At 21.0% G+C, this 16763-nt stretch overlaps 3 protein-coding genes across 33 annotated transcripts; 2 read left to right on the top strand and 1 right to left on the bottom strand.

Annotated features, from left to right (window-relative positions):
• Window positions 1-758: 758 nt before the first annotated feature.
• PGAP3 (Per1-like protein PGAP3) lies at window positions 759-4211 on the bottom strand. Of its 10 annotated transcripts, none has more exons than XM_086907609.1 (8): window positions 4055-4085; window positions 3117-3297; window positions 2777-2919; window positions 1935-2087; window positions 1717-1841; window positions 1501-1634; window positions 1225-1429; window positions 759-861 (listed from the first exon to the last, which is right to left on the bottom strand). In XM_086907609.1, the coding sequence occupies exons 2-8, from the start codon at window positions 3250-3252 to the stop codon at window positions 813-815; spliced, it is 945 nt and encodes a 314-aa protein (XP_086763735.1). In that variant the 5' UTR covers window positions 3253-3297; window positions 4055-4085; the 3' UTR covers window positions 759-812. The 10 variants fall into 10 exon arrangements, with proteins under 10 accessions (XP_086763735.1, XP_086763733.1, XP_086763734.1 ...); XM_086907607.1 differs by having other exon boundaries at window positions 3774-4065; XM_086907608.1 differs by lacking the exon at window positions 4055-4085 and adding an exon at window positions 3389-3890.
• Window positions 2766-5822, top strand: Arfrp1 (ADP-ribosylation factor related protein 1). Of its 4 annotated transcripts, none has more exons than XM_086907614.1 (6): window positions 2766-2898; window positions 4363-4563; window positions 4643-4813; window positions 4881-4962; window positions 5042-5213; window positions 5619-5822. In XM_086907614.1, exons 2-6 carry the CDS (start codon window positions 4471-4473, stop codon window positions 5716-5718), a joined length of 618 nt encoding a protein of 205 aa, XP_086763740.1. In that variant the 5' UTR covers window positions 2766-2898; window positions 4363-4470; the 3' UTR covers window positions 5719-5822. The 4 variants fall into 4 exon arrangements, with proteins under 4 accessions (XP_086763740.1, XP_086763741.1, XP_086763742.1 ...); XM_086907615.1 differs by lacking the exon at window positions 2766-2898 and adding an exon at window positions 3823-4095; XM_086907616.1 differs by lacking the exon at window positions 2766-2898 and adding an exon at window positions 4071-4188.
• Window positions 5823-6909: 1087 nt separating this feature from the next.
• On the top strand, window positions 6910-16693 carry AP-1gamma (adaptor protein complex 1, gamma subunit). 19 transcript variants are annotated; one of them, XM_012488657.3, is made up of 17 exons: window positions 6910-7283; window positions 7359-7470; window positions 8378-8468; window positions 8837-8898; window positions 9344-9536; window positions 9684-9830; window positions 9914-10229; window positions 10813-10830; window positions 11640-12050; window positions 12128-12358; window positions 12433-12654; window positions 12756-12883; window positions 12983-13229; window positions 13355-13610; window positions 13690-13850; window positions 13921-14013; window positions 14103-16693. In XM_012488657.3, exons 3-17 carry the CDS (start codon window positions 8449-8451, stop codon window positions 14202-14204), a joined length of 2607 nt encoding a protein of 868 aa, XP_012344111.1. In that variant the 5' UTR covers window positions 6910-7283; window positions 7359-7470; window positions 8378-8448; the 3' UTR covers window positions 14205-16693. The 19 variants fall into 19 exon arrangements, with proteins under 19 accessions (XP_012344111.1, XP_012344108.1, XP_086763707.1 ...); XM_012488654.3 differs by having other exon boundaries at window positions 6923-7283; window positions 7359-7748; XM_086907581.1 differs by having other exon boundaries at window positions 6923-7283; window positions 7359-7748; window positions 9353-9536.
• The last annotated feature ends 70 nt before the right edge of the window (window positions 16694-16763 follow it).

A 16763-nucleotide genomic window follows, 5' to 3' on the forward strand; every position in this document is an offset into this window, starting at 1 on the left:
AATGCTTAATATCTTTTTTAATAAATAAATTTTTATATATTTTTCTCTTATAATGAAAATACATAATGAAAATTTCTTTTTATAATATTATACAAAATATTTAATCATTAAATTTTTTTATTTTATCATAATTTTTTTATCATTATACATATTATTTATATATAAATTTATATTATATGTATATTATATACTATTACACAATAACAAAATATTATGTAATAACAAAATATTATTATCTTATTACATAACATACAATATATTAAAACATATATATTATTAACACATATATATATATATTATTAATTCTAATATATATTAGAAATATTTAAAAATTATTGACTAAGTGCATTGCACATTTTCATGTTATAGCACATTCCTTAAAGTATTTATATATTTTTTTGCATTAATAAATACAATGAGCTACATTATATAATATTAAAATAATTATAATACTTGCTGTAAGTAATTATAATATATTCCAGAAATAAAATAAAGAAATATAGTTAAATTTAATTGTTAATCAAAAAAATACTATTAGAAATTTATTATATTTAACCATAATATTTCAGACTTTATTATAATTTTTATATTATTATAATAAAGTAATGATTATTTGAATAATTATTACTTTATTATAACAATATAATGATTCATTATTTATATCTTTATATTAAATTTTTTATTACATAATAATATAATTTTTGTATTAAAATAATTAGATATAATTCGTAAATTTAATTTAATTTAAAAAAAATATATTTTTGTTTTATAAATATCATTTAATAAAATAATTAAAATACTTACAATCAACTTTATAAACCAACCAATATTTTTTGCAACAAGGAATATAAACAACAAGTTCTAAAAACATATAAATTAAACATTTACATTACAAATCAATAAAAAATATATTTTATAATAATATTTTAAAATAATATTTAATATTTTGTAAAATAATAATTATTATTATTTATAATTATATTTTATTTATTATTATATTTATTATATTTTTTTTATTACATTATATTTCATTATTTCATCTTTAAAAATATATTAAACATTAATGTATATGATAATCAATATTTAATGTCAATTTACTATAATATGTATTCAAATAAGAACAATCTGCCATCATGAATCTATAAATTTTATAGAAAATTAATTTTCTAAGAATGATACATATAAATGATACTGATTAAATGATATTTATTAAATTATACTTACTTATATAACAATATTGTAAGTGGAATTGTACTTGCATGCCATAAAGAATGAGCATCAAAAATCCAAAAAATGGGTGCAAAATCTGTTATTTCTAATATAGTAACAAAAACTGTTAATATATTGAACCAACCGATCAAGTATACATAAGATAATTTTTTTTGATTACGATGCCACCATGTCATTGTTATAACAAATGTTAAAAATCCTGTAATATATTTAATAATTTAATTTAAAAAGTTTATTAATAAAATAAAAAATAAATATTTTACTAATTACCTATAACTACATTAAATTTCATGTTATAGTCATAATTAATATAACCAGACCATAAATGAGATAAATGTGAATATAAAATGCTAAGATATCCACATGTAATCACAGCAAAAAACTTATTATTTTTATAAGTTATCCTAAAATGTTCACAGTAATGAATATTTCTTAAATTGTTTTATTAATATTATATTCTAGTTAATAATATTCTAATTAATATACCTTAATAACATACAATATAGTAATGTAAGAACCATAATAAAAGCAGAGGAATAATCCATTACTTCTGTAAATGGAATATCTCTTGCATGAAAAATAAATGACCAAAACCAACCATGCATGCATACCTATAAATTTTTTATATTTACATAAAAAACAATATTTACAAAATAGAAATTTATTTAATAAAGTCATATTTTTATATATAATTATATATTTACCAGACTGAAGTAAGTCCATATATAAAACATAGGATAAGTTGATCCATATTTTTTTTTAAATTTCCAATACATAGTAATATGAGCATAAAAATTTAATATAGAAAATATGACAGAAGCAGGTTCCTGACAACCAAAAAGACGAATAAATGGCCACTGAAATAGAAAATTTCAATCATTATTTGTAATAATTAATAATAATTAGCAATCATAAATAATTATTATTGTTTTTTCTTTCAAAACATTTTAATCAAAGAAATTAATTATTTTTTCAAATTAATTGAAATATAATTATAACATAATTGACCATTATAATAATTCTAATTATTCTAATTTATTTTAATTAATTAACAAAAATCTTGCATTAATAAAAATAATCATCAATATATTAATTTGAATACTGTGCAATAATTTAAAACAGATGATTTCTTTCATTGAAATAAATGTTTTTTCTTGCATTAAACAAAAATTTTCAAAATACAATAGCGTATAAAAATTAAAATAATCATTTAAACATAAATGGAATAATAAAAAACTCTATTAAATTTCTCTTTCTATACTATATCATGTCAAAATTATCATAGTATGTTAAAATTATTTGCAAATATTTATTTTGAATTCATTTTTCATTGTTCTTTTATTATATTAAAATAAAATATATAAAATATATAATTTTTTATTAAAAATAATAATAATAAAAAGAAAAAATAATCTTTAAATAATTTTTAAAAAAAATTGTTGCTTTATACTATTATATCCCATATAAAAAATTAAAAAAAGAAATGTTTATATCTTCTTTTTTATTATGAATCTCTTAGCAAATTAGCAATAGATATTCAATATACCTTTCCATGAAATTGAGGAACTTTTAAACCATGAGATATAAAATAATCAACTGTCTTCCAAGTGCATCTATAACCACAATCTTCTGTACAAGACCAAAATAGTAATCTTAATGATAAAGAAGGTAATTCTTTAAATTTTTTATCTATAAAATAATAAGTTAATAATTAATAAATATTATATAATTATATATAATTATATATATAATAAACTATAAGTTGTTAAAATATTTTCTTTTTTATTATTTTAATTATAGAATTAAAAAAAAATAAGTTTATATAATAATTTCATTAGAAGAAACATTTTTTAATTTATTATAATCTAAGTATATTATATACATACCTCTATCACAATTACTATCAAGACATTTTTCAAAACATAAATTGTAAAATTGAGACTTGTCACCTATGGAACCTTCTATATTTGTTATTATAAGCATTTGAAATGCTAAAACTAAAAGCCATTTTAATTCCAACATGTTCTATGTTTATCGCCACTATTATAATTTATGATGTTAAGAAACCTTAATAATAAAGCAGAAATCCAATATTTATCTAATATATCCAATCTTAAACGAATTAATATTACAATACTACTAATGTTATAATACTAACAAAATATATTTATATTTCACTTTTAATTATAATTTAATTATAAGATATTAATTTTTAATTAAAAATAAAATATAAAATAAATACATAAAAGATTTATGAAATTATTGTTTAATTTTTTTTATTAGTTTATATTAAATTGAAGTAGGACTAAAAAGTGATACAAAATAATTATTTTTTTCAGTTTATATTATTTATATTAACAAATAAAAAATTATAAGTATTCATTTTATAAAATTTGTATTCATATATATATATACACATACGTATCAAAAAAAAATATATATATATATGTATACAAGATATTTTAAAAATATTGAAACAGTGATTTCTAAAGTTTCTTGAAATAATTTCGAGCAATATTTTTTTTTATAAAAACTTTCATTACATTGTATTAATAAATTATTAAAAAAATATTATAATATCAATCGCGGAGCACATAAATTATTCAACTTTTGACAATAGCGTTGGGTATGTGTTCTTGGCTAAGCACGAACAAATTCAAGCAATATGAATTAAAGAAAATTTGATTGAAATAACAATTAATTAGAATAAATAATTTATTCATTGTTTCTGGATTTTTTTCATTAAAATATATTTGTTATATTTAACAGATTTTTTACAACATATATTGCTTGAATTTGTTCATATTCAATCAACGATACATACCCAATGCTATTGTCATGACTTGACTATGTGCTCTGTGATTGGCTAGTATTTTTTGTTAATTACTCGTTAAAAAAGTCATAATGAAAATTTTTGCGAAAAAAAAATGTTATTTGAAATTACTTCAAGAATTTTCAGTTAATCAATGTCTCATACTCTTGCGTCATTTTCTCTCTCTCTCTCTCTCTCTCTCTCTCTCTATATATATATATATATATATATATATATATATATAATGTATATATATATATACGTATTGTTTCAGTTAATATTCTATTTATTTTTTTTTATGTTCTTATGACTTCTTGTAGATACTACATAATAAATATAAAATAGAATAAATGATATGTCATCAATGAATATATTTTTTCGAATATGATAGATATATATATAAACAATTTTGTATTAAAAACGTTGAAATGTACACACTTTTACATGGATTGTACAAGTATCTTGTGCAAAAAGATGAATATTTCATATTAATACTAGGACTTGATAATGCAGGAAAAACAGTAAGATATCAAAAAAGCTATTAAAATAATTGTGGTTAAGTAAATATATCATATACTCTAAATGGTTTTTATGACATAGACTTATTTAGAAGCAGCGAAAACGAAATTTACAAAGAATTATAAAGGGATGAATCCCAGCAAAATTACAACAACTGTTGGTTTAAACATTGGAAAAATTGATATAGCTGGTGTTCGTTTTAATTTTTGGGATCTTGGTGGACAAGAAGAACTGAGATCACTCTGGGATAAAGTGAGTAATAAATATTTAATATATTAAACTCTTTTTTTTTTATTAAATAATTATTTTATATTTATAGTATTATGCAGAATCACATGCTGTGATTTATATAGTTGATTCATCAGATCGTGAAAAAATACCTGAATCTAAAGAAACTTTTGGTAAAATATAAAAGAAATATATGTGTTATATATTATATATATTATATTTTATTAAACAAATATTAATATTCAATTATAGATAGAGTTATATCATCAGAACATTTAATAGGTGTACCACTTTTAGTCCTAGCAAATAAACAAGATGTGCCTGATTGTATGGGTGTTAGAGAAGTAAAACCAATTTTTAATCAAAATGCACACTTAATAGGACGAAGAGATTGCATGGTAATGCCTGTTTCTGCTTTGAATGGGTATGTAAGTTTTAATTTTTATTTTATTTTAAACTTTAATAAATTATATTATAAACATTCATATTTATATAATTTTTAAGTTATATATAATTAAATCTTAAATTTTTAGTGTAAAAAACAAATTAATGAATAAATAAAATATAAATTATGAAGATTTTATATGAAATTGTTTATGATTTTAATATAAATATTGAAAAAAATAATTATTTTAAATTAAATTTAACAAATTTTATTTAAAATAAATAAAATAATAATTCATAACATGATATCATGCCAATTTTTTATTTAATGATAAATTATATATTTTTATTAATAATTTTTTATTAGTAAATAGTTATTATATTGGTAAAATAGGCATGTTGTGAAGTTTATAAATTATTTAAGATAATTATATTATATAAATAGGGATGGCATAGATGAAGGAATTCACTGGCTTGTGGATTGTGTGAAGAGAAACAACGATGTTCGTCCCCCTCGTAATCAGAATGACAATTGTCTATCTTAATAATACATTCCTATTTTGTTTTATAATATAAATTAATCAATGAACAGTATTTTAATGTAAAAATTGTATACACTTGCATTAAAAAGTACATTTTTATCAATAAACTTTGTTTTCTGTATTAATTGAATTACATATTCTTACTTATTATAATAATAAAATATTAATATTTTTTTTTGTTTTTTAAACATTAATTTTTTTTATTTCTTACTTATTTTGTCTTATTTATTATTTAATAATTAATAATTAATATTAATAATTTTTACATTTAATTATAATTAAGCAATATTAAATATCTTATTTTTAATTCAATATAATTAATGCTCTGTTTTTATAAGTGATTTGTATTACTGATATCAAAGTAGCTAAGATAAGAGATAATGCTGACACCTTACCTCCTCTTCTGTTATGTTGGTGATAAAAAATCTATAAAACTGGTAGTTCAGTTATATGTTATAAAATAAATAATTATATTATAATTTTTCTGTTAAAATTTTTGTGATAAATTTTTAATGCATCATGTGGCCATATTATGAATCTGAAGATTGGAGTGTTTTACCACCAGAATTGAATAGACGGTATTAATCGCATTATTTTTATTTCTAATAAAAATTATTTTTATAAAACATATTTATGTATATAAAATTTTGATTACCTACATATTTTCATATATATATATATATATATATACATATATGCAATTTTGTTTAATTATATTTATATTTATTAACTTTATGTTTTTAATAAGTATTTTATTAATAACATTAATCAATAATAAATATATAGTTTAAATTATTAGATTAAAAATTATTTTATAAGAAATTCGAAAATTATATTTACATATATATTTTGTTTTTTTTTTGCAATAATTAAGTATAAATATTTATTTTTTATTATTATATCATTTAATTTAGTATAATGAATGAATAAATTACAATTATATTTAAACATGCTAATATATTATAAATATATATTACGACTTATTTATTTTTAATATAAATTGTGCAATGACACTCAGATTATATATTAATGTTTCATAATAAGTTCTTAAATTGTTATATTATATTTTATTATATTCTATTTTTAACATGAAAATTTACATCATTAAAATTTCAATAACGATTATCTTATCGGAATAAAGAAAAAATGGATCATAAAATTTCACTTTAAGATGGAATACAAATTTCGCGCTTTAAAAATGAACATCATTCTAATTCACTACGTTGAGCAAAAGTATAAATATGAAACGTGCAATTAAGGCTACAAACAAGTGAAACAATTTGAATTTCGAGAAAGAATGATCAATATATCTGTTCACTGATGTTTCAATTGTGAAACATGTGTAGCGTGGAAAATGGTTACGATAACATTAAATGAAAAGTCCCAATATTATCAGGAACAACGTCAATGAAAATGGGTAGCCATTTTGATTTTTGGTACGCGAATATCGTGGACCATCGTGAAAAGTATTTGTCGTATGATAGACTAAACGACTGTGGACGTTTAACTATGTCCATAGTTTTTTTCGCAATTGATTAACCCCTTACAGTGAATCAAAGTCTCGTACGGTACGTATTGTTAACGATAAAAAGTCAAGTTGGAAGAAAATATTCGGAATGCAATATATATATAAACCGATACAGGCCAATATACCAGGTGCAGAATAGACTATGCAAAAGTGAGTGAGGGCGCACAATTCGCGCCCTAGGAGGCGAGGCATTTCTCGCCGTATTTGTCATACGACTTGTGTAAAAGGTGGGCGACGACAATACACTTGAAGCGGCTTCGTACCGTTTCATACGTGTGTTGTAAACGTTAGATTTCCGGACTCGAGTTTCCTGAAAACGACGTCCTTGACTGGTACTGTTTGACAGCTAGAAAACTAACCCTTGGTTCGATGCCCTTCAGTGCGAACGATCTTTTATATAACCGGTTTACACATTTTACAATATGCTGCCGACTTGTACGAGCGTGCGACCGCGACGCGTTTTTATAGCACGTGAATTTGTGGTCGAATGACATTCAAAAACTAGGTAATATCCATTGCATGCCTTGCACTCTTCTGATCGACTACTTAGATTTCGTCAGCGAAACCGGTTATTTTGTATTTATTGTATGTCTTACAACGCAAAAATAAGATATTAAGTTTATGTTCTCTATTCAATAAATAAACTATAATTATGTTTGTATTTTCTATAGAATATTTATTTATAATTATGTTATGCTATTTCTATAGAATATTTATAAGCTTATGACATAAATATATTTACTATCTATTTGTAAATGTAATATTTTGAAATTTATTTTTTATTATTCATAATTTATCATAATTATTTTTATTTATAAATTTAGATAGATAAATAATAGATTATAATTCACATTAATTATAAACATAATTTTTAATCACATGTTTTCTCTTCATATATATTATATATATTATATGTAATATATGAAGATAATGTTAAGGTATGTTTTATTTCATTGTAACTTTAAAATGTTATTTTTTGTTTGATTCAATAATTAAATATTTTTTAAGAAAAGTATAATAGAGAACATAATCTTATTTTTATTTATATTATAATATAATATTTATAGCTGTTTCAAATTTTTACAATATATACTATATATACTATTCTACATTTATATGACCTTTTCCTAATAGGAAGAAAACAGTGTGTGTTCATTTGTATTACTGAAGCTCATCATATATATTTGAAAACATCATTGAGAACCATGAATGCTTCAGAACACGGGTAATATATTTTTTAACATATCTAATAGATATCTTTAGTAAATATTTAATTAATAATTAATTAATAAATATTGATAATAATATTTTTCTGTAATGAAAAAATATTAAATTAATTATTGTTAATTTTTCTCCTATCTAATATTATATTAATTGTCATTAATTTTAGTAAAGTTATTTTATAAGAAACAATTTGTTATTGCAATGATAACAATTGTATTATTTCAATAATGATTTTTAATATTGCTTGTAAAAACATTGTTTCTTTGAAGTAACGAACAATTGAAATCATATTATGGGTGTCATTGCACAACAAAAAAATGGTATGTAAATGGTTTGTGTGTGTAAATAGCATGGGTGTGTACATTGCAGGTTTAACCCAGCCTTTAACATGGCCTCTATAAAACAAGCATTTAATGAAGCAGTAGAAAGAGGTAAATGTAATATTTATATATCTATGAATTTATCATTAAACATTCATTTAAAAGAAATATCATGAAGAAATACATATAATATCTTAAAATTCATATATATAATATAAAATATTTATAAATTCTTATATTATTATATATATGTATATGTTTAAAATAATAATTAACTCAATTCTATTTTGAATTTACTATTTTTAATAATAAATATATTAATAAATTTTTATATATAAATATTTATTTGTTCATCTGTTTTGAAAAAAAATATAAACATAATGTAAAAATAAAGTGAATATAATTAAAAGAATATGAAACTTGTATTCTATATCATTCTTTATATTTTCTATAAAAAATATGATAATCACTATGATCATTTTTTTTCATAGTTTGAAAATTTAACTCATTAAATTCTACTAACACTAAACTTCATAACATATGCATAATTTAAAAGTCTCAACAGTTAGAATGCCTGCACCAACACGATTGAGAGATCTTATTAGACAAATAAGAGCTGCTAGAACTGCAGCAGAAGAAAGGACAGTTGTTAACAAAGAATGTGCTTATATTCGTTCTACATTTAGAGAAGAGGATAGTGTATGGAGATGTCGAAATATTGCAAAACTTTTATACATACATATGCTTGGGTTTGTAAAATTTTATTTCTACATTTAAGAATATATTTAAGGATATATTAATATACATTTAAGAATATATTAAGAATATATTTTTAAAAATATATATTTTTAAAAAATGTTCTTTTATTAAAAATATAATTTTAAGTAACTTTATAGATATCCCGCTCATTTTGGCCAATTAGAATGTCTAAAACTTATTGCATCTCCAAGGTTCACAGATAAACGAATTGGTTACTTAGGTGCAATGTTACTATTAGATGAACGACAGGATGTTCATCTTTTAATTACAAATTGTTTAAAAAAGTAATATTCATATAAAATTATTTTTAAATTTCTTTAAAGAATATAATTACTTTGAAACTTCAAATATAATTTTTCTTATCTAGTGATTTAAATAGTTCCACACAATTTGTCATTGGTTTGGCATTATGTACTTTGGGTGCAATTGCATCACCAGAAATGGCAAGAGATTTGGCATCTGAAGTTGAGAGGCTAATGAAATCAGCAAATGCATATATTCGGAAGAAAGCAGCACTTTGTGCATTTAGAATTATTAGACGTGTACCAGAATTGATGGAAATGTTTCTACCTGCTACTCGTAGTTTAATTACAGAAAAAAATCATGGTGTATTAATTACAGGTGTTACACTTATTACAGAAATGTGTGAAAACAGTGTTGATACCTTAAATCATTTTAAAAAGGTAAGTTTTACATGTTTTAAAAAGGTAATAAACTATTTAGATAACTAATTTTAACTAATATTACAAACATTTTGTCATTGCATCAAAGAAAATTAAATAGAATATAATTAATAATAGAAAATAATAGTATTTATTTTTTTAGTCTAATTTAAATTTTTTTAATTGTATATAATATAATGTGTGTGTGTGTGTGCGTGTGCGTGTGTGCGCGCGCGCACACACACACATGTATATAGACACATATATCTAATAATTGCAAGTTAGATTGTGGTAGTATTAATAGTTAATCAAAGTATTGAATTTGTAATGTTAACCAAATTTTTTCAATGTAGACAAATTAAAATGATTAAAAAAAATTATGGAAAATTAATTAATAATAATATAAAATCAATAAAATGAATAAAAGAAAATATTATATATTTAATATTAATAAAATCCAAATGTTTTATATATATATTAAATATATGACTAATAAATATATTTAAATAATTAATAATTTTAAATAATTGTAAAATAATTTTTTAATATACTAAGTTTGCTCATAATTATATTCATAATATAAGTATGGTTTTATCTTTCTTAGGAATGCGGCCATCGAGAGGTAAAAAGCATACGAGAACATTTTCCATATTTTTTGCATGCTATTCTATATTTTTTATGCTTATTATAAATTCCATATTTTTATATTTTAGTTTATCATTTTATTAGAAATACTTCATTACTCATATTAACTATTTCTTTAATACATATGAAATATAAAAATATGCATGTATTTAAGATTATGATATTATTATAATATTATTTTATTATTTTAATATAATGAATAAATATCTAGTATTAATTAAGTTTCTGAAAATAAAATTTAAATATAATTTTTTAAAATTAATATTGAATAGTCACAATGATTTAATTGTTAAAATAATATTTTAATAATATGTTTTATATTTTTTGTTCCTATATTTATATTTTTTTGTTTTATATTTTTTGATATGTTCTTTCTTATATTCTTATATTATATTATAGTATTATACATGAATAAATAAAATATATTTTTATATAGAATATAATTTTATTAAATATTTTTTTAATTATATTATGGATATCAAAATATATTTGTTTGTATATAAATAATATTTATATTATTTCAGTAATATACTTTATAATATACTTTATATTTATATAGTAGCTTATATTTGTTTTTTAAATATAAGAAAATATATCATTATTTTTATATTTTATTAAATATTGCATTTAACAAGTTGCATTTTATATGAAAAATTTTAACGAAAATATTACATATCATTTATTATGATTATTTATTATTATATGTTTAGAAATTTTTATGTTAAACTTTTTTTATCTAAAATCATACTAATATATTATGTAATAAAAATAAAATTATTATTTCAGATTGTGCCAAATCTTGTACGAATTTTAAAGAATTTGATACTAGCAGGATATTCTCCAGAACACGATGTATCTGGAGTATCTGATCCTTTTCTTCAAGTAAAGATATTGCGTCTTCTTCGAATCTTAGGGCGTAACGATATTGATGCATCTGAAGCAATGAATGATATACTTGCACAAGTTGCAACCAATACAGAAACTAGTAAAAATGTTGGAAATACAATTCTATATGAAACTGTATTATCTATTATGGATATAAAATCTGAAAGTGGACTCAGAGTATTAGCAGTGAATATATTAGGTCGATTTTTATTAAATAATGATAAAAACATCCGATATGTTGCTTTGAATACATTATTAAAAACAGTTTATGTAGATACAAGTGCAGTACAAAGACATCGCTCAACAATTTTGGTAATGTTATATTATTTTATAATTTTACATTTTTATCGTATTAATAATTAAATTTATTTTTATTTTTTGTTTTTTAGGAGTGTCTAAAAGATCCCGATGTATCAATTAGAAAACGAGCAATGGAGCTTAGTTTTGCACTTGTAAATTCAAACAATATTAGAAATATGATGAAGGAATTATTGCTTTTCTTGGAACGTGCTGATCCAGAATTTAAAGCTCAATGTAGTAGTAATATAGTAATGTCTGCAGAAAGATTTGCCCCAAATAAACGTTGGCATCTTGAAACACTATTCAAAGTTCTTGTTGCTGTATGAAATTTATTTCATAATTATATTTAATTATATTTTTAATCTTTGATATTATAATTTTTTTGTTTTTTTAGGCTGGTAATTATGTTCGAGATGATGTAGTAGCATGCACTATTCAATTAATTTCAGAAACACAATCACAACAAAGTTATGCTGTCAGCGCATTATGGAAAGCATTAGAAAAAGATACATCTGATAAACAACCTTTGGCTCAAGTAGCAACATGGTGTATTGGTGAATATGGTGATTTATTATTATATGGGCCACCATTAGAAGATATAGATGCTCCTGTTAATGTATGTTTATTTATTAAATATTATGTTCATTTATTCTAACTTTAAAATATTATGTAATAATGTATAATATATAATTTCTTTTTTCTATTATTATTTTTTAGTTAACAGAAGATGAAGTTATTGATGTCTATCAAAGGTTATTATGGAATCCACAAAACACAGTCGTTACAAAGCAATATACTTTATTGTCTCTCACAAAACTTAGCACAAGATTCCAGAAAGGCAATGAGTAAGTATTGTTAAAATAATTAATTAGGATTATTTATAATATTTTTACATTTAGATTTTTTCTCATGTAGTTGCTTGTATTCTTTTATTTATATTTCAGAAAAATTCGTCAAATAATTGATACATTTGGAAGTAATTTACATATAGAATTACAACAACGAGGTATTGAATTTTCACAATTATTCAGAAAATATGATCATTTACGACCTGCATTACTTGAAAGAATGCCTCCTATGGAAACTGCAAGACCACAAGCTAATGGAATTATTGGTATGGTAAATGGTGAACCAGAACCAGAGGAAGAAAAATCTTCAGTCTTAGAAGCAAGTAGTCCATCATCTGATTCAGTAAGTTTATATTTTATAATAATATTTTAATTGAATTTAAATTAAATAACTTGTATAGTAAAATATAATTTATTATTATCAATTTTCTAATTAATAAGAAGTTATTAAAATTTTTTATATTTTAGAGTGCCCTTTTAGATTTGCTTGGAACTACTGACTTAGGAATGACACCTTCGGTATCGAATAAAAATACATCTGTTAATTCAACAACTATAGTAAACAATAATGATCTTTTGGACCTTCTTGGTAGTTTGGATTTAAATGTACCCACATCTACATCTACACTACCACAGACACAAACATCATCGCAAATATTTAATCCCACTAATACAACCAATTTTTTAGTAGATGGTTTGCTTAATTCATCATCAGTTCAAAATGGTTTGTTTAATGTAATATATTATTTATTTCATACTATTTATATTATAAAATAAACATTTTATTTTATTTTGAAACTTAGATACTCTTACTATGATTGTATTGGATAAAGCAGGACTTAAAATAATCTTTAGATTAGAAAGATCTCCAGATATTGCTGATTTATTAATTATTAATATGTCAGCTCAAAATTCTGGAAGTGCAATATTAACGGATTTTTTATTTCAAGCAGCAGTTCCTAAGGTAACAATCACTATTTGTATTATTTCTATGTAAAAAAATGTTAAATCACTTTTTATATTTTATTATTTAGACATTCCAACTACAAATGTTATCACCATCAAGCACAGTCATTCCTCCCTCTGGACAAGTTACTCAAGTATTGAAAATTACGAATATCAATAAAGTATGTTTTTGTAACAATGTTACATAAAAGATGATTTTATAAATGTCTTTTCCTTTCTTTTTAATTATTTTTGTATTTTTTTAATATAGGTACCTTTAAGAATGAGATTACGTATATCATATACTGGACCAACAGGACCAGTTTTGGAACAAACAGAAGTGAATAATTTTCCTTCATTAATATCACAGTGACAAGATATATTAAAAAAGACAATTGTACATATACCTGTCTAAATAAGTAATTGAGTCTTAAATGGACTGAATTTCATCTCTTCATTGAATAAAACAAAAATATAATGGTAAAAGGATATGTTTGATAAAAACTGATTGATTAATCTAATAATTCATTGGACATGGATTTGATAAAAATCAAATTATTATGAATTTAATTTTTTTCTTTAATATGAATCTGTAAGTTTTTCATCTGCTCACAAGCTATATTTTATGTTTGTAAAAAATTTAAATATATATTTAGCTTTTTGTAAGTATAATTTTTGTAAATAAGTTTGTGTAAAAATTGTTTTAAATTTAATGTCATATTGGATATAATGGTAAATAAAGTTTCTTTTAAATAATTGAAAATTTATACAATAAATAAAACAATTTTTAGTACTCTTTAAACAAATATTGTTAATAAAATAAATAGTTATCTAGATTATAAAATAAATAAATAGATTTATAATTGATTAAAAATGGTGCTTAGTGAGCAGATGGTATGATATATATTCATTTTGAAATCTTTCAAAAATAGTAAAATTTATCATTATATTGAAATAATTAAATTTCAACAGAGAAAGAAAGGAATGTAAAATTTCACTTGTACTATGCTGCATGTATTGTGAAATGTGTAAATATTTTTTCTAATTAAATATTAGACAGATAGAATAATATTACATGCAACACTGTTATTTGATTTGTTGAATTTATGATCGTATAACTTCTGATTTAACATATAATTTTTCATATAGCACAATTCAAACAAAAAACATATATAATAACAGAAATTATTAAAATCAATCGACAATGCAGATAAAAAGTGTTTGTCATTAAAAATATGGCTGCCCAATTATCAACGACAAGCACACAAATCCCGTTATAATAATTGATCTTTTCTACTACTTATAAGTAATTTTACTATTTATAAGTAATAAATGGACGCAATTGCCTTGTAAATAATTAAATAATTACAGTGACATAGGAATAGTTAAATTCTTATTATGAGGAATGTAAAATGAGATTCTTTATTTACATACGATTGTCATGTCAATAATTAGCAGAGGAGCATTGCTTCTTTCACAAAAAATTTTTTAGATAAGAAAGAAATTACACATAAATACATATACATGTAGCGGGTACGTTTGCTAGTATCCCATATTTACAATGTTATGAGTGGTGTTTATACTGTTTTGAATGTATTTGGAGTATATGACATCATTGGAGGGCTGAATTCTAGTTGTCAATTTATTTTATATATATATATATTCATTTGTGAAATTATTTAAAATTATTAACAATTTTTTTTCATAGAAAATTAAATTTGTATGAAAGTTTAAAAAAGAATTTTTCCTAAATATATCACAATTTATTTGAAAATCGAATATTAAAAATTATATTATCTGAAAATTATTACAAGAATTTTATAATGTAACATATAACATGTCTTCGTACTGTGAAAAAATATTTTTCACTAAAAAATATTTATTTATATTAAAAATATTTATTAAACATTATGCACAAAAATCTAAAACAAAATTATGATTTATATGCTATGTTTTGTTTCGTAATATATTATTTTAAGAATATATAAATTTGAATATTTCTAACAAAAAATTTAGAAAAAATTATAATGTAAAGAAATATTTTTACATTCCTTTTTATTATAGAATTTATTTAAATATATAAAAAATGTAAGAAAAATGTTTTAATTTTTTTAAAAAATTAAAAGTTTAAATTTTTATTAATTTAATGAATTTGAAAATTGTATGAATGAATTGAACTAAATTTTGAACTAATCTTTGAAACTAAAATTCATATCTTTTTATACATGTTATTTCTTCTTATGTGAAATATTTAACAATGAATGTGCGTTTAAATTGTGCGAAACGATACATAATAAATTGTGTAAAAAGTAGCAATAGCAACTTTACAAATATTTATCTTTTTCAAGATTTTATGTAAATGAAATTACAAGACAGTTGTACTTAATTGTATTTAATTTATCTTATTGTAAGAGAATTATATGAATATATAGATTTTAAGCGCGATTAATTCTAGTATTATAAATAATCTAATATTTTGAATAATTAAGTTGATAAATTCTTTTACTATTTTTCTTCCTAAATTTTTTTTAAAGCATAATTATCAGAACATATTAGTAAATATATTATCAGTATAACTGTATGCATTTTAGCTCCGTCCCTTATATGTTGTGCGCTATGAATGCGATGTATAATTCTAGAACAGGTGGGTGTGTTTCTGAGTGGCCTTGTCTTAAAGTCTATGACATAGTGTCAGCCCTTCAGTGGGATATACTCTACCTACTTGTTCTCAATATTATATTAGTTTTATAAATATAAATAAATATAAATCAACTGTGAGGATATTGAATAATGATAAAGATTCTGTATATATACTTTCTAGAGATTCAAGGTGTGAAAATAAAATGTATTTTTATTCCATTATTCTTTGAAAATATTGTATTAATGCATTTCTCTTATTTATTTTTAGATTTTAAATTTTTAAATTTTATAC

This window comes from Apis florea, unplaced genomic scaffold, assembly GCF_048593485.1.
Source record: "Apis florea isolate Af1SG1 unplaced genomic scaffold, ASM4859348v1 contig_2897_pilon, whole genome shotgun sequence".
Taxonomy (NCBI): domain Eukaryota; kingdom Metazoa; phylum Arthropoda; class Insecta; order Hymenoptera; family Apidae; genus Apis; species Apis florea.

Excerpts from the sequence above, each read along its gene's own strand:
- PGAP3 (XM_086907603.1), bottom strand. The coding sequence starts at position 3,252 with ATGTTGGAATTAAAATGGCTTTTAGTTTTAGCATTTCAAATGCTTATA. Across the intron at positions 1,635-1,716 it reads CTATATTGTATGTTATTAAG|GATAACTTATAAAAATAATA; the intron begins GTATATTAATTA and ends TGAACATTTTAG. Across the intron at positions 1,430-1,500 it reads GAAATTTAATGTAGTTATAG|GATTTTTAACATTTGTTATA; the intron begins GTAATTAGTAAA and ends AATATATTACAG.
- Arfrp1 (XM_086907614.1), top strand. The coding sequence starts at position 4,471 with ATGTACACACTTTTACATGGATTGTACAAGTATCTTGTGCAAAAAGAT. Across the intron at positions 4,814-4,880 it reads TGAGATCACTCTGGGATAAA|TATTATGCAGAATCACATGC; the intron begins GTGAGTAATAAA and ends TTATATTTATAG. Across the intron at positions 5,214-5,618 it reads CCTGTTTCTGCTTTGAATGG|GGATGGCATAGATGAAGGAA; the intron begins GTATGTAAGTTT and ends TTATATAAATAG.
- AP-1gamma (XM_012488657.3), top strand. The coding sequence starts at position 8,449 with ATGAATGCTTCAGAACACGG. Across the intron at positions 8,899-9,343 it reads TAATGAAGCAGTAGAAAGAG|TCTCAACAGTTAGAATGCCT; the intron begins GTAAATGTAATA and ends ATAATTTAAAAG. Across the intron at positions 9,537-9,683 it reads TTATACATACATATGCTTGG|ATATCCCGCTCATTTTGGCC; the intron begins GTTTGTAAAATT and ends GTAACTTTATAG.